This window comes from Garra rufa, chromosome 16 (assembly GCF_049309525.1).
Source record: "Garra rufa chromosome 16, GarRuf1.0, whole genome shotgun sequence".
Taxonomy (NCBI): domain Eukaryota; kingdom Metazoa; phylum Chordata; class Actinopteri; order Cypriniformes; family Cyprinidae; genus Garra; species Garra rufa.
The window spans coordinates 32,204,416-32,231,463 of NC_133376.1; the positions used below are offsets into that span (position 1 = coordinate 32,204,416).

At 35.2% G+C, this 27,048-nt stretch overlaps 1 protein-coding gene across 1 annotated transcript in view; it reads left to right on the plus strand.

Annotated features, from left to right (window-relative positions):
* The window catches only part of kdrl (kinase insert domain receptor like), a 54,237-nt gene that overhangs the window by 20,605 nt on the left and 6,584 nt on the right, over positions 1–27,048 (plus strand). The window contains exons 10-28 of the mRNA XM_073820387.1: positions 21–177; positions 1,699–1,819; positions 5,221–5,329; positions 7,526–7,813; positions 7,896–8,042; positions 8,140–8,265; positions 9,886–9,992; positions 10,356–10,491; positions 11,179–11,283; positions 13,955–14,068; positions 14,162–14,250; positions 14,341–14,494; positions 15,078–15,175; positions 15,975–16,097; positions 16,484–16,595; positions 19,284–19,383; positions 23,747–23,852; positions 25,770–25,891; positions 26,493–26,571. Of these exons, the coding sequence (XP_073676488.1) occupies positions 21–177; positions 1,699–1,819; positions 5,221–5,329; positions 7,526–7,813; positions 7,896–8,042; positions 8,140–8,265; positions 9,886–9,992; positions 10,356–10,491; positions 11,179–11,283; positions 13,955–14,068; positions 14,162–14,250; positions 14,341–14,494; positions 15,078–15,175; positions 15,975–16,097; positions 16,484–16,595; positions 19,284–19,383; positions 23,747–23,852; positions 25,770–25,891; positions 26,493–26,571 (2,393 nt within the window). The remainder of the gene's footprint in view (positions 1–20; positions 178–1,698; positions 1,820–5,220; positions 5,330–7,525; positions 7,814–7,895; positions 8,043–8,139; positions 8,266–9,885; positions 9,993–10,355; positions 10,492–11,178; positions 11,284–13,954; positions 14,069–14,161; positions 14,251–14,340; positions 14,495–15,077; positions 15,176–15,974; positions 16,098–16,483; positions 16,596–19,283; positions 19,384–23,746; positions 23,853–25,769; positions 25,892–26,492; positions 26,572–27,048) is intronic.

Below are 27,048 nucleotides of genomic sequence, written 5' to 3' on the forward strand. Positions count from 1 at the left end.
GAATATCCATATGCTCACAGTGAAACCAAAGATCTTTGAGGAGGACGTTGCTCCAGGGGGCCCACAAACTTACAAATATAATGAGGGCCACCAGCTCACCTGCACTGCATTTGGTATTCCCATGCCAAACATCACCTGGTATTGGCAGCCATGTGACCCCAGCCCTGATCTTACGGAGTAAGTTACTAATACACAAAAAAAAATTGATTTGCTTTGAATCAACAGGTCTCCTGTTCAGTATTTTACCTTAGATAAAAGATTGCATTACTTCTAATCAGATTTCATTGTGTCAAAGCAGAAATATGTGGTTTTTCTGGTCATTTCTAAAATTTCAGCTCCATAAACAATTGTCACCCTCTTGTTTGAGAGATCTTTTTCTTGCTGAGGTGTTAATATCAATGATGAATGTTGGCCTTTACCCACAGCTCACATTATTCAAATGAACTGCATCCGTTTCCTTGACATTGGTCCAAAATAAAGTATGCTTATTGATGAAAAATAGCCCCAGAGCTGCATTTTGCAATCATTGGCTTTGTAAATGTGAGGATGATTTATAGTTCTCATTCCCCAAGCTTGCACTGTGCTAAAAGCAAGAGGTTTGCAGTGTAAATGCCAGCCTTTTAGTGAACCTTTATGAATGCTACGGATGTCCCCTAAACTTAGTTGGTGTGTCATGACAAGATTTTCTCGTAATTAAGAGTAATTATTTGTCAAGGAGCACTGCCAAAAATACTACGGGCTTTGTACCACAGTGCCAAAATACCACTTTGGCTGTCTTAAATATAATCAGCGATGGCAGTAAACACAACAGCTCAAAATATAGATGGTGAGAAGACCTGATTTTCAACATCTAATGAGAGAGGTACATTAGAGGGTAATTGCAATGCCCTAGTTGGAAGAAAATACAAAACCATTCTTCTTTTATTTCACGAGTAGTGACCAAAAAGACAAAGTAGCCACGTTCACACAGCCAGATTTGGGAGTTGTAGGAGTGAATCCCCTACATGCTCATATTTTAGTTGTGATGTGCCATTAAGTGTCCATAAAATCAGTGTTTTATCAAGGGTCCTATTTTAGAGATCTCATTATTGCGCTCATGAAGGTGATCTCTCAGAGGTCTTCTTAATCAAGGGGCGCTGAGAAGTTATCAGTTGTCCCTTGTTGACCATGAAGGTCTGGGATCAGCCTTATCTCAGCCGGCCAGAGAGTGGGGGTGTTTCCTTTGATGACGCATGACTCAGCCCTTCCTGTCACGCTGTGGTTTCCTCTCCGACCTCGACTCTCATTAATCCGATTGTTCCTCTGCTCAGATTGATGCAAAACAGGTCTTTGGTCTCCTGTAGCTTCAAGGCATAAAACACATGACTTGATACATGGTGCTCAAATTCAGATAAGAAACAATCATTCATCAGGCTCCATGAAACCGTACGTTCAGTGGCAGAAGATAAACATATCTGAAAGATTTACCCAACAGTTTCCTTTTTTCTGTTTCTCACTAAAAGTAGAGGGCATTTACTAAAATCTTACGGATGTTTGCCTTAGTATTTCCATGTGTACATCCTGCTTTGATGTCAAAAGGCAAAAACTTCCTCTGTAAACTCCAAAGCAGTTTCTGACATTAACGTTTTAGAAATATCACTCCTTAATGTTGGTTTACCAATTATGATTTCTCTAAATGTGTGTGTTTTTGTCTGATAGGTGTAAACTTTACACAGATCCTCTTCCGGTTGGAGACGTCACAGAATCACACAACCATTATCCTCATAATCAGATTAAGGATGTCAGCAGCAAGATTGAATTATTAAAAAGTAAAAACAAGGTACGTATTACTGTATGTGCAATTTTGTTCTTTATTAGTAAAAGATTGTGCCCTCAATTTAAGTTTTATGCACACAAAATGTGTTCAGATCATATCCTTCTTTAATGTGAATGTAATAAAATTCACAAATGGTCATGCCCGCTCCTATGTCAGAAATAAGGTGGATAGCTAAATGTAAAAAGTTTTATTGCTTTCATGTGGTTAACTGGAAAGTCTGCATTGTTTCAATGGTAGGGATGTATTGATATCAAAAACTGATGATATGAAGTACACAATACAATATTTATTGCAATATAAAAAAAAAGACAAAGAATTGGAAAAAAATTTAAATGTTGTACATTTTAAAGTTAAATTATTTGATTTAATGCACTTAGAGAGTTCAAAATTAAGACCTCCAACCTATGTTCTTAACTAAGAAAATTTAAGTCAGTGAATCGACTTGTACCTGAACTTTAAAGTGGACTCAACCCTCTTTTTAGTTGTTCTGTCATACTGTCTCAGCCTAAATTACATTCAATTAGAATATAATAATAACAACAGTTGACAGCAATTGGCATATGTTGTAAAACAATTGCACTGCAAAATATATGAAAATGAATATTTCATAGGTATATCATTTTTGCTTTTGCTACAGTAGAGAAATTACAATACTTCTTTCCTAATTTCAAAATTTAAACAATTTTAAATATAAGCTTTTATTTTGATGGAAATGGCAGTGGAGCTTTTATTTTGAAGGAAAACTCCAGCTTCACTGACAACAGGCTAACGAAAATGTGTCTCACTACAAATCTAGTGAAATGCTGTAATAATCATCTGCTGCGAACATAAAGCATAACTGGTGGCCAAACGTACACTAGACTCACAGCACATGCAATATAAGAGTTGCAATACTGCATTCATTCATCCCTATTCAGTGGTATTAGTAACTGAAAGATTTGTTAGTTAAAAACATGCCATCTGACTGGAACAATTAATGGAAATGCTTAAAACCCATGCTTTTATATAATGCTGAAACTGGGTTGCTAATCCAGATTAACGATACTTTCATCCTAATTTTGGCCCAAAATAATTGACCTCAAATACTGCAGTTTACATGCTCATGGAAAAATGCTGATTTAGAAGTGAAAGGGCAGAATCCAAATCTGATGTGCAGCATACATCTGTCTTCCATTTAAAACTCATAAAGTCCATTGAACACTCACATCACTAAATTGCCCTTTTAGAAAACGTTTTGAGAAAATACGTCTCAATATAATAAAGAAACCACAAAATCTGCATTATGTTTCTGGACAGCGCAGTCCGCTTCAGTAGTCTTATTTGGCTGAAGTATCAATAGAATAGTAGAATAGTGTGCATGTGAGACTATGTGTGTGTTCTCTCCTAATGGAACTGATAGCTGAGGCTCATTTAGCTCTGCTGTGAATTATGTTACGCTTCAGTCACCTTCAGTAGAGAACAGAGGCCAGTAAACAGGGCAGCTGCTGCTTTTGAGTGCTGCCCCAGGACAGAGTTTATACTGATATATCAGTCCATCTTACTGAGCGCACTGAAGCTAGTAAAATCCTCATAAACAGAACTTTCTCCCAGGACTATTCATGCACTGAATGTTGATTGTTTCAGGCCTGCTTTGGACATGACTTCAAATGCTTTCTCTAGTCTCTATAATGTGTTGAAATTACATACAAAAGTGAAAAAAACAAAGTGAGCTTTGAGGATACAATAGAGTTCACAATGGCCCTGTTTTAATTTGACTGTATTACTTTAGGGATGAATCAAGACTGCTAAAGTATCCCTAGTTGTTTGCTCACACAGATTTGTTATGTCTGTCACTCTCATCCTTTGCTTGTGCTGCCAAATGTTACAGTGAACACTGCAGGCATAATGCAAAACATCCCAGAAGGCCTTATTACCAAAACCACTCACCCAAATGTAATGAAGCACAGGTTTTCATTTGTGGCATTCCTGTACACTTTACTTTGACTGTACAAGGGGCTGCTGCAACCTACTAAGTCAAGCATGTGTTCAACTGCAAACCCTCAGCTGTAAGCTCAGAATGATTTTTAGTTACCACCAAAAATATAAGCTTACAGCAAGATTTATGTGACACAGTATATTCTCACAGTAGGAATGTCATTTAAAACCAATCATGCCTGCCCTCCCTTGCACTAGGAGGTTCGTTCTCACTATGGAATAGGTGTAAATTTTGAGGTTGGCTGTATTTAAAGCCTTTTGTGACAAATACATGATGCTTTGCAGAGATGAAGCACAGCGGTCAGTGATAACAAAGCAAGTTTAACAGGGTGGGATTTGTTTAGGGTGAATTCCTTTCTGTCACCTCATATAAATTTCCCAGCACTGTGAATAACAGCCTGGTGAGAGTCTATTTCTGATGGTTCCTTGTAACCCCAGATACGAAAGGGCTGTCACAGCAGCTAAAAGACAAAATAGGGTCACGCTGAATTTTTAACTACTTCATCAGATTCAGAGAAATGTTAAAGGTCGCTCAGGAAATTTGTCAAACATAAATAATGTGCAATCTATAATTGCCATAGAATAGAAGTGTGTTTATGCTGAAAAGTATACAAATTATGCATGTTTTTCAGGTATATTTTAGCACGGTGTGCCAATACAAATCAGCTACATGTAAGACTAAACAGCGACATGCCTGTGCACTACAACAAGTCCACAGATTTACATTAAATGAGCTCCACACCTCATTTCAGTCTGTCCAGCGGCGTAATGTTGTGTACAAAAGAAGTCCTAGCCTTTGTACAAATTCTTTTGCATTAAATATGACTGTTCTACGTCTTTACAAACTAAAACAGAAAAAAATGTAAATACATGTTGTTCAGAGACAAAGCCATGCTTCTTACATTTCAAATACGTCTTATAAACAGTGTGTGAACCCCAGGAAGTAAGCTGAAAAATGAGTATACTCCTCTAGAAATACACCCGGAATGTTTCATACCTTTGATGTAACGGCCAGGAAAACAGATGTTGTTTGAAACTGAAAACAGAGCTCTGGAGTCTGGTCTTCTGCCAAAAATCTGCATTATTATTATGTCTACATAGGGTATTAATGAGTTCCACTTGAATGGTGACAGTATTAAACCTGGCATTTTAAATGTGTATCAGGAAATGACATGAAACACCGGCACACCTTCTGTGCTGTACTTTCTATGCTGCCTTTGGCCTCGAAATTCCAGATGTAGTCTACTAAATGTGTGAGGCTGAGGAGTGTAAAAAGTGCAGTTGTAAATAAGCTGTATGGCACATCTGCTTATAGAAAATAAATGGCTTAAAGTTTAATGTCATAGGTTGTCAGTACTGAGATACATGATAATGTGTTATTTTTTTTCAGATTGCTGATTTACAATCCTGAGCTTTGTTTATTTCTTTAGACTATAAGCATTCTGGTGGTGGAAGCAGCTAATGTGTCGGGGATCTACTTCTGTACAGCAAAGAATGAACTTGGGAACCGGACCATGAGAATCCCATTCTATGTGTATGGTAAGTGAGCCATTTTCATTTACTAAGTAAAAAGTTCACTTTTTAAGAACTTGTTGATTTGATATTAATTTTGACTGATTATATATTATATATTAAATATTTATTGTATATTAATATATTTAATTATATATTTGATATTTTTATTTTATATATACACTGCTGTTCAAAAGTTTTGGACCAGTAAGATGTTTTGTTTTTTAGATGTAATTGTAAGATGTAATGTTTTTTAGTCTCTTAGTAATATTGTGAAATATTATTACAATTCAAAATAGTGTTTTTCTGTTTTAATATACTTTAAAATACAAATTATTTCTGTGATGCGAAGTTGAATTTTCAGCATCATTACTCCAGTCTTCAGTGTCACATGATCCTTCAGAAATCATTGTTGATGTTGATTATTATCGATTTTGGAAACAGCTGTGCTGCTTAATATATATATATATATATATATATATATATATATATATATATAATTTTTTTTTTTTTTTTTTTTTTTTTGGTGATACTTTATTCTGGATTCTTTGATGAATAAAACATTATAAAGAACTGCATTTTTGTTTACAATATAAATCTTATATAAATTGTATATACATTAAACAATGTACACTACTGTTCGACAATATACACTACACTAAAAGTTTGGGGTCAGGCTTTTTTTTTTGAAAGAAATTAATACTTTTATTCAGCAAGGATGTGTTGAATTGATAAACAGTGATCAAAATACTTTGAAAAGATTTCTATTTTGAATAAATGCTGTTATTTTAAACTTTTTTCATCAAAGAATCATCAACACTGACAATAAATTTGCGTATTAGAATGATTCCTGAAGGATCATGTGACACTGAAGATGGGAACAATGGCTGATAAAAATTCAGCTTTGCATCACAGAAATAAATTATATTTTAAAGTATATTAAAATAGAAAACTGTTCTTTAAATGGCAATAATATTTCATAATATTACATTTTTTTCTGTATTTTTAATCAAATAAATGCAACTTGTGCATAAGAGACTTCTTTAAAAACATGAAAAATCTTACTGATCCCAAACTTCTGAACGGCAGTGTGTATATACAGCATATATATAAAAGCTACATTTTTTGGTTGTCCTCATACTTGTAATCATGCAGTATGTCATTTTTAAATAATCTAATATTATTTCGCAAATTAAATATTTGTTTTATGTCTTCTCCTAATAGTCTATTAACACAGTGTTTTATCACATGGTGAATTCTGGCTGACTTGTAACTGTATTCTGGCCAGTTAACATGTGTTATGCTTATGATAGAGAAATATTGAAACAATTTTCCAGTGAAAAAAAGTTCACTTCGCTCCCCGTTCTGCTTCCGCTCTGCTTACATCCTCTGGAATGGACTGTGCTACTCGAATGCCAATCTCTGTTTTATAATGAATCACTTTTATATGTATCTGACCGGGGTCAAATGGCTCTGAAATGAGAAACCCGTTCACCGAGTTACATAATGAAGAGTGTGTCGGCTGTCAAAAGCATTCAAAGCTGCCTAGATTAGAATGATGAGAAAAAATGACCTGGAATCAATAGCAGACGAGACTCTGAAAGCGTGAAAAATGAGAACTGCGCAATAAAAATGAAGAGTGAAGATAAAATGGTGGATGTCAAGTGGCACGTCTCTAGAACAGAACAGAAAACCCCTAGAGAATATGCTATGCTATGCAAGAGGTGAAGATGACTTTGTGCGCAGGAATGCTGGTCAGAGGGATGAAATAGTAATAACAGCTGTCTCCTCTGGTGGGACGTATATTGCTGTGAATAAACAAGCATTTTGCCTGCTCCCTGGTGGCTTGGCCTTAGCCTGGTTCCTATTGTAATCCTTCAGGTCAGCCATCGCTGCCGCCATTCGCCAACAACGTGCTTCCAATTAGGAGTGATGAAACAGGAAATAACTGCAAATTTGACATTCCTGACATTGCAGCATACAGCTTTGTGTTTGTAGTGCAGGCCAGAGTACGAGGATGTCTTTCAGCAGTACTTCTATAGCGTAGTTTCAGGTCTCACATGAGCCATATGTTTTGTGAGTTAGTCACGCTTTCTCTGATTGTCGATTTATAGATTATGCATGAAAAGTACGCAATAAATGCATCACGTTGACTGACATGTTCAATGAATTGTTCTTTTCCATTCTGCTTCTTAATGTCTTATTTTCTTTTATCTTTACTAGACCAGACACAGCCGTTTGAGGTTGGGCCCTCGACAGCTGTTGCAGGAGATGACGTCACAATGACCTGCAAAGGCACAAGATACCTCTACGATAGGTTGAACTGGTATGATTCACTTGGCCGCAGAGTGCCCAAAAGCGAAACCACCCTTCAGATCGACCCCTACACTATATCTTTGTCTATCAAGTTGCCCAATGTCTCCAGAAACCACACAGTGGGCTATGAATGCCAGGCTTTAAACATCAACTCCAATAAAGTGGTCAATGCAACTTCTCTTTTGACTATTAGTGGTGAGTTTCCTCTACCAACACCAGAGTTTAATCTTTATGAATGCATCAGCATGCATGTATAATTCTCCATTGTCTGACACAGAGAGGCAAAAACCAATGTTGACGCAGAATCTGACCAATCAGGATGTGAACAGCAGCAGTACCCTAACTCTGACCTGCTTTGCTGAGGGTGTGCCAGAACCCCATATCGAATGGTACAAGGACAAGACTCCTGTCTCAGAGGGACCAGGTGAGAAAGCACTAAATATCAGCTATTTTATAGTGACTTTAAATGTAGATCAGCTTTATATCAGTTTTATATGGCATATTTTCTGTAATGCTTTCAGGTATCACTCTAAAAGATAGTCTTCTGATCATTGAGAGGGTGAAGAAGGATGATGAGGGCATTTATGAATGTCGTGCCAGCAATGACGGAGGAGAAGCAAAAACCAGTGCGGTCATTACTGTAGTGGGTGAGTACCTAGATGATGAGAAACTCTTTACTAGTTTACTTAAAGGTATAGTCCACCCCAAAATAAAAAAATCTGTCATTAATTACTCGTAAGAGCTTTGCTCATCTTCAGAACACAAATTAAGATATTTTTTATGAAATCCGAGGGCTTTCTGACCCTGCACAGACAGAAATGTAATTACTACATTCAAGGGCCAGAAAGGCAGTAAGTACATTGGTAAAATAGTCTAAAATGTGACAGCAGTGGTTCAAACGTAATGTTATGAAGCTACAAGAATACTTTTTGTGCACAAAGAAAAAAAAAAATAGTTTTCTTTGTGCACAAAAAGTATTTTCGTAGCATCAGAAAATATGGTTGAACCACTGAGATGTCATAGGACTATTTTATCGACTATTTTAAGTCCTTACTACCTGTCTTTGTTTTGCTGTTAATGCAGGGTCAGAAAGCTCTTGGATTTCATCAAAATATCTTAATTTGTTTTCTGAAGATGAACGAAGGTCTTAGGAATTTGGAATGACGTGAGGGGAATAATTAATACCAGAATTTTTGGGTGAATTAGCCCTTTAAACAGTCAATAACTGTGCAAAATGTCCTGTTTTTGGACTTTCACTTCCATTCAGACATTGTGAAGACGATTCAAAATCTCATAAGCACTGCTCTCAAAGTTTCCATATAGTAATGTAAACAGGACAAATAGCCTTTTTTGGCCAAGCTATTGAAGAACTATTGAATGAGAACGACAGACTTAGGCTGCCAGGAATACCAAGCAAATTCCAGACTTTTATGATGGGGGTCTGGGAGTTGAAGTTAGGGTCCTCTCACAAGGGAGTTGGCCTCTTTATAGTCTTTGAGGATATTCATTAATGACCAATGAGAAATGGTTTAAACAAGCAGAGGGTTTGAAATTAAAAAGGTCCTTTCCAAAAAAAACCGAATTATTGTCCCTGCACCACTCATCTCAATAGTGAAATTCAGTTACACTCTACATCCTGTTCTGAGAAAAAAAACCTGGCTTGCCTTGACTCAACAAACAAGCCAAACACAGAGCAGAGTGTGCTTTGAATTCTTTCTCCTTCCTCTTTGGAAATCAATATTAGTTGCTGTATGTAGTATGTGAATACTGAGTACATTATAAATGAGAATGAGTGAGACCCTGGACCACAAAATCAGTCATAAGTAGCACGGGTAGATTTGTAGCAATAGACAGCAAAACATTGAATGGGAAAAAATTATAGATTTTTCTTTTATGCCAAAAATCATTAGGATATTAAGTAGAATTAAGATCATGTTTCATGAAGATTAATTTTTGATTAGTAATATGCATTGCTAAGAACTTCATTTTGACAACTTGAAGGTGACTTTCTCAATATTATATTTTTTTGTGATTTCTAAATAGTTGTATCTTGGCTAAATATTGTTCTATCCTAATAAGCCATACATCAATTGAAAGCTTATTTATTCAGTTTCATAAAATTGACCCTTATGACTAGTTTTGTGGTCCAGGGTCACATATTATTAAAACATGATTATCTGTACAGATAAAATTTGTTAGACAACAGTGTTGTGATGAATTTGGTACAGATGGTTCTCTCATTGAAAACATGCTGTTTCTGCAAGCAGGAGAAGACGGTAAACCAAATATTGAGGTGATCATCTTGGTGTCTACTGGAGCAGCAGCAACGTTTCTTTGGATAATGCTCATCCTCTTCATCCGTAAATTAAGAAAGGTAAGAAAACTACCTGAACTACTATAAGGTTTTTAAAATAAGTCTCTTACAGTAAAAATACTCTTACAATTAAAATAACTGATTCATATTTTAACTTTTTAATGTAATTTATTCCTGTTATGGCAAAGCTGAATTGTTAGCATCATTACTTTATTTTACAGTATGTTTCCACAGTGCACACTAATGCTTATTTAACCTGCATTCTTGGTTTGTTGTTTTATTTCTGTTAGTCATGGTCTTCTCTCAAAACTCCTATGATCTAATGTGTGTGAAATGACCTAATCAGAGCCCCAACAGTCATGCAGCTACATAGAAAGAATGACAGGACCCTAATTTAAGAACTTTTTTTTTTATTTCTACCAGCCAAGTTCAGCAGATTTAAAGACGGGGTACCTGTCCATCATCATGGATCCCGACCAGATGCCTCTTGATGAGCAATGTGATCGTCTGCCCTATGACAGCAACAAATGGGAGTTCCCCAGAGACCGTCTCAGACTCGGTGGGTTCAAAGATCATTTTCAGTCACTTTTACTAACTAAAAATTGTAATTTTACTATAAGAGCAAAGCATGTGATCTAAAACAGATTGAACTTAAGTCCTTCCCGACACAAAAGTGTACCTTTCATAGCTTGCAAGATTTATTAGAGATCTCATGCTTCATTTAGATAACAGCCTTTTCTCAGGAGTTTCTCTTAAACTGCTTTTGGACAAATAAAAAAGCCACAAGTTAGATAGTTGCTGTCATAAAGTAAGAGTATAGAACTAAAATCAACAGAGATGGCATAGCTCATATGACTTTTTGAAAGAATTTAATATAAAACGAACATGTAAGGAGCCTAACATACAAAGACAAACTTCTCCATACACAACTCAATACAATTGGCTCTTTTTACTCCTTAATTGCCTTAATCCTGAGGCCTATTGATTGAGAACGGTGGGCATCAGGGTTGTCTAAGTTTTCAAAAGCAAATATTATGCCTTTATATATCAGCAAGCCGCTTCTGTCGTTCATTCTTAACTGGTCCATGAATTCTCAGTGGAGGGTCAGTCAGGCAGTCCCAACCTCAGCAGGCTGTTTTAATTACAGCCTCACATCTTTCCTGACAGGGCATCCTGCCTGATTTATGAGCCCCCAGGACACGGCTAGCTCATGTAGACGTTCTCTCTCTCTTTCTCTCTCTAACAGGTAAAACTTTGGGCCATGGAGCATTTGGAAAAGTTGTAGAGGCCTCTGCATTTGGCATAGACAAGATTTCTACTTGCAAAACGGTGGCGGTGAAAATGCTAAAAGGTAACTTTGTAAAAGCGATTACAAACTAACTTCAAAAGTTACGATACGATAATGTTCTCCAGCATGATTTGAGAGTGATCCAAAGAGCGTCTTGTGCTTTAGTGGAAGAAAAAACATTTAACTGTTTACACAAATGATTCGATTATTCCTAGGAATAGACCACCAGAGCGTTTCTTTGTTTGAAATTTCAGCATTAAACTTTATTTTAATTCAGACTTTCAGACCCCACACTTTAATGCTATCAGATCAACAGAAATGCAGTACAAGAGCAGAAAGTACTTAGTTGAATGTAATCAACATTCCTGTAAGTTTTCTCACGTCGCAAATTTCCTCTATTAGACACAAATGTAAAGCCTTTCTAATGCCGTGTTGAATATGCTGATCCAGTATATTGGATGCAAATGTAAATCAGATATTGAAAACAGAAGTCCATAGTGGATCTTTTGGTATTCGTGCATGTTTCTTGAGAGCATATGTAGATAATTAGCAGCTGTTGAGGGTATTGCATGCTGCATGTGATAGTCCGCAGATTTAAAACCTTGGACAACAGCATACGTAAGTGAACCGAATGTGCAAATACACACGTAGCATTTATCAATGACCCATGAACAGATGTTTCTTAGATCACACTGAACCAGAACCAGCACGCTTCATGTAATTGGTCCGTGTTTGCTGTTTTATTGCTTATTTCCAATACAACTAAACTGAAACATGGCAGGGAATTTGTGTTATGCATTCAAGTAAAGCAAATATTTTGGTCTAGTAGGACTGTATCCTCTTGCGGTTGTATTTGTTGACCCGTCTGGTCAACTGGCTGTAGTGTTTGTTTAGTGATGGTGCGTTCTTGCAGAGTGACGAGAGCTGCTCTGGTGGTGGTGTTTTGTCTGTTCTTGATGATGATGAATCTGTCAACTCATTAGATGCGTGTTTCTATTAATGTTATTATATTAGTCTTCTCTCAGGACTGATGCTTTCCTATGCACCACAGGTCACTTTTTAATAAAAAGCAGTTCCCTTCGTTTACAATTGTGACCCTGGACCACAAAACCAGTCTTAAGTAGAACGGGCATATTTGTAGCAATAGCCAAAAATACATTGGATGGGTCATAATTTTTCTTTTATGCCAAAAAACAGTAAAGATCATGTTCCATAAAGATATTTTGTAAATTTCCTACTGTAAATATATACAAATATTTTTTATTAGTAATATGCATTGCTAAGAACTTCATTTGGACATTTTAAAGACGATTTTCTCTATATTTAGATTTTTTTGCAGTCTCAGACTCTAGATATTAAAATAGTTGTATCTTGGCAAAATATTGTGCTATCCTAACAAACCATACATTAATTAAAAGCTTATTTATTTAGCTTTAAGATGATGTATAAATGTCAATTTCGAAAAAAATTGACCCTTATGACCCTTTTGTGGTCCGGGGTCACGTTTTATTTTCATTTTCATTATTTATCACACAAAACCTGAAAAATGTGAAATGCAAACAAAAAAAATCATCTGTCTCTAGTTTGACATCATGAATAGTTTTCATGCTGGTTTCACTGGAAGCTACTTTGAAACAAGGAGCGCCAATATTCCTCTCAGTAAAAGTCACTGCGAGGTGTCTTTGGTATGAATCATGTACGAATTACTGCTCAACGCTGAACATAGCTCTCCTATGTCATTTTGATGGGTCTAAACCACAGGAAACCTGACGTGTTAAAACAACAGCCCCCCCAGTCTGACTTCATGACCTCAGAAGGTCACCAGGATTGTGTTCCTGACCACATATTTCCCTAGAATGATGTGCAAACTACCAAGAAACTGCAAAAGTGCTCTTTTTCTCGTTTAAATCCTTTAGACGGTTTATAACAATGTTGCCGCCAGATGTTGATCTGTGCACTATAATTTATGACGTGCATTATGTTGTCTGTTTAAGGATCCTTTAAACACTATGACAGGCTTTGAACTTTAATTTTATACTTTGCAGTGATTTCCATGTGTGAACTTGATGTTTATCCTGATTATCAAAGTGCTGCTCAAACTGTTTTTGCTGGCATGACTTAATTTTTGATATTTTTACCTATACCAGTCAAAAGTTTTTGATTTTTTAATGTTTTTTAGTCTCTTCTGCTCACCAAGCCTGCATTTATCCAAAGTACAGCAAAAACAGTAAAATTCTGAAATATTTTTACCGTTTAAAATTGTTTTCTATTAGAACATATTATAAAATGTTATTTATTCCTGTGATTGAAGCAAAATTTCCAGCATCATTACTCCAGTCTTCAGTGTCACATGATCCTTTAGAGGTTTTTGCTGTACTTTGAATCAAATAAATGCAGGCTTGGTGAGCAGAAGAGTCTTTTTAAAAAAAAAAAAAAACATTACTGTTCAAAAACTTTTGACTGGTAGTGTATAGATAGATAATCTAGATAAATAATATTTTTCATATACTTAAAAAAACATTTTAGCATTTTAAACTGCATTTTTAAACAGCATTTTAAATAAAAGCCATGATTGTGTCAATATATTGACAGAACCTCAACAACCTAAAATACAACAGCACTGCATCGTAAACATATTTTTTCCTAACATTCCAAATCTGATTCCAGTAATATAAGACATTGCATTAATTCGTTTTTTTGCTCTTATTTTCTCCCCAACCTTTCAACTCAACAGCTGGAGCTACAAATAACGAGTGTAGAGCTTTAATGTCTGAACTGAAGATTCTGATCCATATTGGTCATCATCTCAACGTGGTCAATCTTCTAGGAGCCTGCACAAAGCGTGGAGGTAAGAGGAAGCTGACAAAGAGAATTCAACTATGGCGATATAAAAAAATTGTAAAAAAATTTTCTTCTCTGTTTTTTGTTTCTGCACATTCAGGTCCACTAATGATAATTGTGGAATACTGTAAGTATGGAAACCTTTCCAACTACTTGAGAAGCAGGAGAGGTGACTTTGTGGTTTATAAGGTAAGCAGAAACATATCTTGTACATTTAAGCAATGATTTAACATGATGACGCATGATATTGACTGGAATGCATCCTGATAACATCCACAGTCTCAAGACGGCAAGGCTCTGCGTTCCAGCTCTGGGTGTGATCTGAGCGAGCTCATCAAGCGCAGGTTGGAGAGCGTGGCCAGCACAGGAAGCTCAGCGAGCTCCGGCTTCATTGAAGATAAGAGCTACTGCGACTCGGAGGAAGAGGAGGAAGGTAGCGACTGAGTGTCTTCCTTCCCTTCTCCCCTCCTCCCTCTAAACCCCTGCCTCACCTCCACCCCACCCTCTCTGCTCCCAAGGCTCCGCTGATTGTTTTCCCCCCTCAATCTGATAGGTGGCTTCCTCAGGGATTCATAAATATGACTGATATTTTGTACGAGCCACTGTCACCCACTGCGCGCAGAGCTTTTTCTAATTTCCTGCCCCCAGACCACAGCTAGTCCGCTGCGGGTACATTGGTTCGTGCAGTCCCATGCCGGTTATTTCTGGTTTGATAAACTGTTTACTCAGGTGGATGATCCACCCACAAGCCCCTCACTTGAGTATCATTGACAAAATGCACGTCGCAGTTTGCATCTAAAAAAAGAAGTCACATTTCATTGTGTCTATCGGATGTGTCTGTAGTAAACAGGAGAATTATGAAGGCAAAACTATTAAGGGATTGAGAAAGGATCTAAACTTTACAGATTCGTAGTAAAAGATTCTTGGAAATTCTGTTTCTTTTTTTGCCTGCCAAAACTTGCATAACAAAACAATGGTTTTGATTTAGCTAATACCCTTTTACCCTTTTCTTGCAGAGCAAGAGGATTTGTATAAGAAAGTGCTCACACTAGAAGACTTGATTTGCTACAGCTTCCAAGTGGCTAAAGGCATGGAATTCTTGGCTTCAAGAAAAGTAAGAGTCACACTTACTCAAAAATGTATAAAATAAATCTCAAAGCCTTGTAATGAATCGTTGTACTCTTAGTGTGTAATGGCAGCCCCTGTTAATACCAATTTCGCTTTTAAATAATTTTCTGGCTCGTAATGTTTTACAGTAATAATCAATCTCCCAATTTTGGCAACACTTTGAGACATTTTGTCCAAAACTCCAGAATATAAAAACCCAAATTACTTTATTGATCCTTTACACACATCCAGCAGATGAGATTAATCGCCACATACTAAAGATGCGGTTTAGCATATGTGGTTTAATCTCACCTCAGGTCAGAGTTTCCCTGATGGCAGCTCCACATGTTTTACATTATCACAGCTTTCCATCATGTGCTCCATCTGACATCGTAATGCCACATATGGTTCAAATAAGACACAAAATGCATCTTCACTACAGTCCCTTTCCCTGGTCAAGATACTGAGAGTTGAAAGAATTTACGCACAGAACACTTTTTAGAGTCCCAGCCTCAGAGGAGACAAGAGAGCAGTGGATTTATTGATTTATTTACTGTATATTATGCTGCTGCCACACAGATCTAATATAAACATGTGGTTTCTTTCCAAGCTGTTTACCTTCACAGACATAACTGAGTGTTTTTGTAACTCATGTATGTTTTTAACATAAACTTGTGTGCATTTGACAGTTTAAGCGCAATAAGACATGAAAGACTTAGTTTAGTACTTACATGCTGTGTGACAGCATTATACTGAAGTATGGTAGAACATAATGTAATAGCATCTCTCTTTTCCTCTTTTCCAAGTGTATTCACCGTGATCTGGCTGCACGAAACATCCTGTTGTCTGAAAACAACGTTGTGAAGATTTGCGATTTCGGACTTGCAAGAGATATATACAAGGACCCCGACTATGTCCGCAAAGGAGACGTAAGTGTGGAATATGATCCAATTACTTCAAGTCTGTCATGGATACATGGTGCACTTAGGTTGTATAATGCACACAGTGTTTCAAAACTACTTAGTATGATGGACGCAAATGATAACAGTCCAAAAACCACTGACGCTGAATGTTCATCTGGAAAAAGATGAAATGTTTCTGTTAATGCCAAGAGTCTTTGGCATGCTGTGAGTCATTTTATAAGCCCTGATAATATTATTCTGGTCAAAGGATGTTTTCTTGTGGTCAAGTGTGAGCCAAGACGTCACACAGACTGTATAATCAAATGGACAGCTACACGTTGTTGAATGTAAATTAATATTGGGAGTTGTTCCTTCGCAGGTGAGAGTAACATGGTCTGCTTATCTTTTTATAGGCCAGACTTCCCTTAAAGTGGATGGCTCCAGAGGCGATATTTGACAAGATCTATACCACTCAGAGTGACGTGTGGTCTTTCGGAGTGCTCATGTGGGAAATCTTCTCTCTTGGTAAATACCACCTCTGTCATAAGAGCATAATACACATAGCACTGTTGCAGGAACTTAGCAATTAATCACTTTCTCATGATTTATTTTATTTTGACTGTTATCACAAACAATCTTGATTTAATATCTTGCGCAGATTCGATTATGAAACAATCAAAGAATAATTTCAAGCTTTTATGATTTTCAGTTCTTGAAACAATTTTTTTTGCTCTAATGTTTTCCATGAAACAAAGTGTCGGCTTTTCCTTCCTTTCTTCTATAGAGACGTCTCTTAGACTTTGTTTGTTTGCTTTACTGCTTCGGTGCGTTTTACACCAAAGCAAAAAGCCCAGACAGGATTCAGCACCCATTTTAAACACAAGCAACTCAGCGCAGGCTGTGCTCCGTCCAAATGGAAATAAAACGAACCCGAGGGTCCTCAATCAAAGCCACCTGGCACAAACCAGGCTGCTCATGAGGTGCCCGGCGCTATCAACCTCCTCCAGATGTGGAGGGCATTAACTGTCAGCTGCTGTTAAATTTTCCTTGGGGAACAAAAAGGATTGCGCTGTCAGCTTGAAAAAAACAATTTTCATTCCACTGTCTGTGAACTTCAACAGTATGTTTTTTTAATCATAAATAGAGGTCGTAAAACAGGAGAATCATCTTCCGTTTGATTAGGTTTCATTCCCAACTGGAAATGTAAACCCACTGTTACCAGGCAGCATTTAATGTAAATGTCTGCCCCTCTCCGTAAATGTACTATATAATGGTTTACTGCATAGTGTCACTTTGGCCCCTTTGTCATTAAAAGCTCTGAGCAAACTTTAATGCCACCATACACCTATATGTATATACACTACCAGTCAAAAGTTTTTGAACAGTAAGATTTTTAATGTTTTTTTAAACAGTTTCTTCTGCTCACCAAGCCTGCATTTGTTTACAACAAAAACAGTACAATTTTGAAATATATTTTTACTATTTAAAATAACAGTTTTCTGTTTGAATATAATTTACAATCTAATTTATTCTTGTGATTAGAGCTTAATTTTCAGCATCATTACTGCAGTCTTCAGTCTGCAGAAATCACATGATGATCCTTCAGAAATCATTTTAATGTGCTGATTTGCTGTTCAAGAAACATCGAAATTTAAAACATTTCTTTCAGGATTCTTTGATGAATAGAAAGATTCAAAGATCAGCATTTATCTGAAATAACAAGCTTTTATAACATTATACACTATATCATTCAAAAGCTTGGAGACAGTATATATATGCATTTTTTGGTAAAGAAATCATAGAAATTGATTCTTTTATTGAGCAAGTATGCTTTAAATTGATCAAAAGTGATGATAAAGACATTTATAATGTTACAAAATGTTATGAAATGTTATTTCAGATAAATGCTGTTATTCTGAACTTTCTATTCATCAAAGAAACCTGGAAAAAATCTACTGTTTTCACCATAATAATAATACATGTATTTGAAAATATTAGAATCTGAATATTAGAATTTTTGAAGGATCATGTGACTGCAGTAATGATGCTAAAAATTCAGCTTTGAAATCACAGGAATAAATTACATTTTAAAATATATTCAAATATAAAACAGTTATTTTAAATTTTGATCAACTTTTTGATCAAATAAATTCAGGCTTGGTGAGCAGAAGAGACTTCTTTAAAAAACATTGTGCTTATTTGGCCAGTAAAATGGTGCACAATACTGAATAACCACTAAATTGTATATATTTAAATGACTAACATTCTAGATTATTTATGTGGTTTCAGACTTTTGCACCCTCATATAAATGCGTTTTTAAAGCTTTGCCTTGTAAATCCATATTGAATGAACCAGAAACCACAGTGTAATTTTCCCCAAATCTACATTCACACTGGATGCAATGAGCTCTGTGGGAAAATAGCCGGGCGTCATTTCGCATGTTAAAATAAAGCAACATTTAGGGAAACACAATATAAATAGTCCATTATCAGTGATATAGAAGGAACAGGATCTTAACTGATGACTCTGAGCTGTCACGACCACTGAGCTGCACTGATTTAAGTTGGTGTCAGATAGACTAACACGAAAAGTTTAGAAAAATTATTATTGCTACTTGATAGTGTCCATGGGAGAAAAGTTTGCACCGCACCCAAAGTACACTCTCATGTTTTGTGTTGTGGAATTGAATTTCTTGTGCCTGTTTTTCTAGGCACTCCACATCTACTGCACTCTATTCCCAAAGTTGCAGGAGATTTCAAGTGCCGTTAATGTATTTGTTTTTAATGACTACCTAATCTATGTCAGAGGGGGGTTTAGATCATAGTTTAATGAAAGCATGGCCTTTTCCAAGATTCATTGTTGTGATCTGCATATTTTAGTGGTTATCAGATATTATGAAAAGGGTTTCAGTCAAGTAAATGAAAATATTGTTTCATGAATCATGGTTTTTGCAAGTGTGCAGCAACAGTCTGCAAGTTCACGCTGTCTTAATAATTTAGTGTTTCTGGAGAAAACAGCTTTGCGTAGACTTTCCAAGTTCAGTCAGATCGGCCCCGCTGATGCTGATTGTGCAGAGGCCTTTCTATTGATCTCTCTGTGCTCCCAACCCACTTCACAGTTTAGTGAGTTTCTTGTCAGACCCTTTGAAGTGGCCAGAGCTCTATTTCATGGAAAAGTCTTGATAACCCCATTATTCTCTTTCTTCTCCCCAGGTGCCTCCCCTTACCCTGGCTTACACATTGATGAGGAATTCTGCTGCCGACTGAAGGAGGGCACCAGGATGAAAGCTCCTGAATACTCCTCCTCTGAAATGTAAGAGTCGCTCTGCTTGTGTCACTAATGTCAGGCTGTCCTGATTTGAGAGCGCTTTGTCAACTGTACATGCAATTGTTGTGTAACAATTGACAAATTTAGTACTGCAGGCACTAGGTACATTGTTATAAGCGATACGCTTTTTAAAGCTTTTTTGTGAGAAATACGTTAGATAATGTCAATATGTTAGATAAACTATTATGTAACATAAAATGAATGTAGCATAAACACATGCCTGTCCCATCTCAAATGTATTCAACAATTTCAAACATGCAACATCATAATTTTCTCACAATATGTTGAGTTAATATTTCATTTATTGTAGAAAAACCTATTTTGATTTACACAAATTATAGTGTTGATAGCATTCACCAGCCTTAACCTGCAACCCTGTTACCCGTTATATTGTACGAAAACATTATCGTTCATGAAAGTATAACAAAAAATATATATTATATAATCCTAATATTATATTATATTACATTATATTATTAGGGTAATGTAATATTAGGATAATATAATATAATATAATAATATATATTTGTTAGACTTTCATAAAAATAATGTTAGGGTTAGTAAAGGGTTATTATTATTAGGGTTAGGGTTATATAATACATTATATTATATTATATAACCTTTTTCTAACCCTTTACTAACCTCTATAACAAATATATATTATATTAATTATATTATCTTATATTATATTATTATTAGGGTAATATAATATATATTTGTTATAATAATGTTAGGGTTAGTAAAGGGTTACTCAATAACAAATATATATTATATTATATTATATTATATTATATTATATTATATTATATTATATTATATTATATTATATTATATTATATAACCCTAACTCTTTAAAAAATCTTTAAATATATTTTTAAAATGTCTCAAAGTAAGTACCTTCTGTGTGATGCCAGGACTTTTAAGCAAACTTGAAGTAAGCACAAAGCAAACTTTACTCTCTGTAACCCCCTACAACATTTTTTAGGCTTATTAGCTGAAATCTCCACTCTCGGGAATAAAAATCCTCTACTTTCGATGTAGAAAAGAGCAGAAATATCTCATTTCATTGCTTTGACACAAGACTGAAGCCTTAAATGAAAACAGATCAATTATTCTCTGAGTAAATTAAAAGGAGCGGCTTCTGATTGGCAGCTAGTTTATAGTGAGGTTGATGTGTGCTAGGGATATATTACTGACTTACACCAGTGCAGCTGAAACTTAAGCTCACTTTAAAGGCTTCGGCCTACCTAAGCAACAAGGGGTGGCCAAACACAGTGGCAGGGCCCCTGGGCATCAGACAGGGGAACCCACTGGCTAGATACTCCCATTGTGGTTTCAGGGTTAGAGAGCAGGCCAAACCAAAACCTGAAAGTTTTCAGATGTAACAAGATATGAGGGAAGGGGTCACCGTATCACTTTTAAATGTGGAAAGGAAGCGAAGCGAAGCAGACAACTTCACATTAGTATTGGGTGTGCAGAACTGAATCGCCTCAGTTTGAGAGAGAATATTCACTGTTTGTTCTCAATAACAAGCCCTACTGCTGTCCACAAAGTGCTCTGCTCAATCTTCATTTTAAAACTATGATATTCTGAAACTGTATCATACCCACTTGGAAATTTGAACAGAGCACTTATGTTTAAAACATAGCACGTAATGCGAGTTGTCTCACATTTGCAATCACACACGCCAGTTGAACATAACAAGAGGTCATGAAAGATGGTGATTGGAGATGACCTACAAAATGCAGTCCATACCGCAGACCTGAACTGAATGCGGTCCTCATAAATACAGGCTTTCTGGTGCCAAGTCCTCAAAACCCAAAAGTCTTTCCATTCAGCTTCAAAGAACTTGTCAACTTTGCAGATAAGGGTTAATTTAATACACTGTATTAACTGTAGCACTGATAGAGAGCACAGACGTGTGCTGGCCTCAGGGTTAAACACTACTTTATTCCTGATCCTGAGAGTGACCCTGACCAAATTTGCAGTTTTGTAAGTGATGAGAAGAAAGCAGCTCAGAAAAAAGGGATCTGACCAGAAAGAATGATCTGTTTAGACTGATTCACCCATTTAATGATGAATAGGTTCCCGCCGTCCCACAGGCTTGGCTTTCATTGCAGTGTTAATTTTGACAGCCAATTTTGATTTAGTCTTATTCATAGTCTTTTGACTAAAATACCATTTCAATTTAGTCATATTTTAGTCATCTGAATTGTTTTAGTTTTAGTCTAGTTTTAGTCAACTAAATATCATAAGAATTTAGTTGACTAAATCTACAGTCGATTTAGTTGGCTAAAATCTAATGGGTTTAGTTACAGTGTCATGTATTTATTAAGCATTTCTCTAAAATTACCATATTTATATCATATGTTATTGTATCGTATATTATATTATATGACCCTAATATTATATTATATTATCTAACCCTAACTCTTTTATATTATATTATATTATATTATATATTATATTATTATATAACACTAATATAATATAATATAATAAATTTGTTATACTTTCATAAAAATTATGTTAAGGTTAGTAAAGGGTTATATAATGTAATATATTATTAGAATTAGGGTTATATATTATATTATATTATATTATATAACTCTTTCCTAACCTCTATAACAAATATATATTATATTATATTATATTATATTATATTATATAACCCTTTACTAACCATAACATTTATTTTTATGAAAGTATAACAAATATAATTATATTATATAACCCTAACCCTAATATAATATTATATTAAATCATATTATTATATTATATTATATTATATTATATTATATTATATTATATTATATTATATAACCCAACCCTAATATTATATTATATTGTATTATATTATATTATAATAATATTAGAGGTAGAATTACATAATATAATATAATATAATATAATATAATAAGAGTTATTATTATTTTATATTATATTATATTATATTATGGCTTTCATTACAGTGTTAATTTTGACAGCAAATTTTAATTCAGTCTTAGAGTCTTTTGACTAAAATGCCATTTAGTTTTAATCATATTTTAGTCATTTGAATTTTTTTTAGTTTTAGTGTAATGCATTTATTAAGCATTTCTCTAAAATAACCTTATTTATATCATGTTTTATTTTATCGTATATTATATTATATAATCCTAACAATAATATTATATTGTATTTTATTATATTATATTATATAACCCAAACTAAACCCAAACTAAAATATTATTATTATTATTAAATATTATAAAATATTATATTAGACACTGCTTCGGTGTGTGCGCTCAGAAAAACCGGACCGAATTGAGTTATTTTTTTGCATTGTCAAATTTATCCATATGTCTGCTCTTCTCTTACTCACAGATATTTACATTTTTGAACAATTTATGAGATTATGTTCCGCTAGATAGATCAATAGGTTATGATACAGTTCAAATGTACACATCTAACCTCCTAACCATGCAGCAAGTCGTACCTGCATAATTTTTTTCTCTTTTTTATTCATTGACAGAAACGTCAGTAGATTTTTGCCATTCAAAACGAGTTTTTGTTACGTTATCGTCTCGTTTTTTTGTTTGTAAAAAAATTTCATTGACGAAAATTATGATGAAAAAAAGTATGCCATAAGTGTGAGCGCAACTTGAGAGGATGTCGAACATCCTGGTCAATCGTTGATTTCAAAGGAAACAACGTTCGCCATTTTTCTGGACTTCCTGTTAGTTTAGGATTTGCTCCATCTGGATTCATTAAAATAACCATTTTAGAAGTTCTGCTTCCTCCTGCTAATCTCCTTCACAGCCCACAAGAAGAATACCTCATCTCTGATCACTACCTAATTCAAACCCCGATGGATATATTAGTTGATTAGTCTAAGGAAGTAATGAGTCATCAACTAGTACAGTAATTTATCCATACTCCAAATTGCCCGATGGCGTGCTAATCAAACAGGATCAGAGAGTTTCATGGGTAACAGGCTTTGTTTATGTAAGGACCTGTGAGTGCAACACCAAAGTATAAACAGGATACAGCTCAATCATCGCCTGTGATCATTTACTCAAATGCTCGGTCTGTGCATTGACGCCCCGAAACGAAACGTAGCCTTTGGATAAACCTAACTGCAAAATCCAATAAAGGACCCCAGAGGTCCCTTGTGGAGAGAGATGCTGACAGCTCGTGTAAAGCAGGAGGAAGTTCCTCTCAACACAGACTCTCAGCCTCACTCCTCGTGTCACGCATCAAATATTATAGACGACTGTAAATAATTGGATAAGCCGGATTTGTAGAGTAACCTAGAGGTCAAGGCAAAGGGTGTAATTCAAGAGGGTTTGTGTGTTTCTGTGCACAGATATCAAACTATGCTGGACTGCTGGCATGGAGAACCATCCAAGAGGCCTACATTCACAGAGCTGGTAGAGAGGCTAGGAGATCTGCTACAAGCTAGTGTGCAGCAGGTAAGAGAGTCTCATTCAATACATTACATTGCATGCCTTTCCCACAGATTTTATGTAAACGTTTACAACTCTGACCACAGTAGAACCACAAGGATTTTATGGGATGAGTGATGCACTACCATTACGCAGGCAAAGCCATGTTAGACTGTCAATGCAAACTGATGAAAATGTGAATGTTTTATAAATGTGATGAATGAAAGGATGTAAAGTGAGTTCAGAGTGACTGTTAGGAAAATTTAAGACAAGCAAAAATGTATGACATTTATGAAGAAAAGTACAAGTGTACACGAATTTGGGGTCAGTAAGATTTTTTTAACGTTTTGAAAAAAGTCTGCTCACCAAGGCTGCATTTATTAAATCAAAAATACAGTAAAATTCAGAAAATTTCAAATTACTGTTTTGTATTTGAATATATTTTAATAGGAATACTAATAGTCAATGAATTTTCATATTTTGATACTTTTTTCGGGATTCTATGATGAATATTTATCTGAAGCAAATATTTTGTAGCCTTGTAAATGTATTAACTGTCACTTTTGGTTCATTTTAATGAATCCTTGCTAAAGAAAAATTATGCATTTCTTGCAAAATCTTGACCTCAAATGTTTGAACAGTGTGTGTCACAGCAAATGTAAGCACAAACATAAGAATATTATATTTACATACACAAATCCAGTATGCTTAATCACAGATTCATTCTCATTAGAAATTCAAAGTCAGTCGAAAGTTTTTGAACAGTACGAAGTCTCTTCTGCTCACCAAACCTGCATTTGTTTGACCCAAAGTACAGCAAAAACTGTAAAATTTTGAAATATATTTACTATTTAAAATAGCCAATTTCTATTTAAATATATTTTAAAATTTAATTTATTCCTGTGATTTCAACGCTGAATTTTTAGCATCATTGCTTTAGTCACATGATCCTTCAGAATTCTGCTCAAAAAACATTTATTATTATTATTATTATTATTTTGAAAACAGCTGAGTAAAATTTTTTCAGGATTTTTGGATGAATAGAAAGTTCAGAAGAAGAGCATTTATCTGAAATAGAAATCTTTTGCGACATTATAAATGGCTTTATCATCATTTTTGATCAATTTAAAGCATCCTTGCTAAATAAAAATATTAATTTCTACATATTATAATGATTTCTGAAGGATCATGTGACATTGAAGGCTGGAGTAATGATGCTGATAATTTAGCTTTAATCACAGGAATGAATTACATATACAGTAGAAAACAGTTATTTTAAAATGCAAAAATATTTCACAATTCTGAATTTCTGAAGGATCATGTGACACTAAAGACTAATGTCTTCAGAGTAATGATGCCTAAAATTTAGCTTTGATCACAAGAATAAATTAGATTTTAAAATATATTCAAACAGAAAACAGTTATTTTAAAATGCAAAAATATTTCACAATTTTACTGTTTGCTGTATTTTAGATCAAATAAATGCAGGCTTGGTGAGCAGAAAATACTTCTTTGAAAAACATTAAAAATCTTACTGTCCAAAAACTTTTGACTGGTAGTGTAGGTAAAAATCTACATTTTGTTTATGATGCAGTATGTTCTGAAACATACTGCATCATAAATGAAACATTTTTCTCAGTCCAAAAAGAAAGCAAAGAATAAATCTGATTTATAATATGGTTTGAAGTGAAGACTACACCACACAGCATGGAGATCAAAACATATGCCAAGCCATCTAAATTTGGAAGCCATCCAAACTCCTTCTTTCTCACATAAGGAATCAAGCTTAGTGTACTGCACAGGCCGCCCCTAATAACATCATCTCCATAAAACATATTCACACATTCCCTCCCAGATTTACATTCAGATTCCTCTAGAATCCTATAAAACTACATGCAGGGTGATGTCAGAGTTTTAAGTGTTTAAACACTTTGTCTCTCTCAGGAGGGAAAGCACTACATCCCAATCAACACGGCCCTGTTGACCAATACAGACCCCTCAAACCTGAGCCCCACAGAGAGGACCTCCAGCAGACCCGTCTCTCTTAGAGACTCCGGGACGGCTTGGTAAGATAGCTTTATCTCATCCATTTAATGCATATATGCTCAAAGTCATTTGTATTTGTACTTCACTTGTTAAAAATCACTCAGAATGCCATTATTCATGAGGACTCTGTTTTTTGTAGATAAAGTTCCACCATCTATTTTCGGGTTTCCATACATTTTCCTGTTTCAAACATCCACACGACCTTGAGTTGAATACTTTAAAAGTGAAGGAAAGCACTAATTGGTTCTTGATAAGAAACGGTCCTCGTAGCACTAAGGGCCCCTCACGCAGTTTCAGGATTTATGCCTGCTTAAGATAATATTTATCCAACGCTTGTGTTTCCACAAGTCCTTCAAGTGTATTTGTAGAGAATAGTATCGAAATGCTACAATCCCTGTTATCCCTTAAGCTGAATTTAAGAGCTATCGCTTTACCCCGCGGCGCAAAATTAAATTATAAATATTTTATCCGACACAGCATTGAACTTTTACTTGGAAACCGAACATACCGTGATACTGAACGTATCTGTAATGTGTTTCATGTATTTGTTTGGATCTGGCAGACATGATGTCATGAGAAACTTTCCACACTGATCTGATATGGAGTATTTGATGCTTTCAGGAACATGAAGATCCGCCCAGCGAGTGTGAAGACCTTTGATGAAGTAATCATGGAGAATGGAACCAACAAGATCCACGAGGTGAGGAACTTGTTTTTTCACACTCTCCCCTTCACTACATTACGAAATAATGCAAATGTGACCCTGGATCACAAAAACCAGTCATAAGTAGCACGGCTTTATTTGTAGCAATAGCCAACAATGGGTCAAAATGATCGAATTTTGTTTTAATGCCAAAATCATTAGGATATTAAGTAAAGATCATGTTTCATGAAGATATTTTGTAAATTTCCTACTGTAAATATATCAAAACTTTATTTTTGATTAGTAATATGCATTGCTAAGAACTTAATTTGGACAACTTTAAAGATGATTTTCTCAATATTTGGATTTTTTGCACCCTTAGATTCCAGATATTCAAACCTAACATCAATGGAAAGCTTATTTATTCAGCTTTCAGATGATGTATAAACCTCAATTAAAAAAAATTGACCCTTATGACTGGTTTTGTGATCCAGGGTCACAAATATATTGTATCTGTGATTAAATCATGTTTGG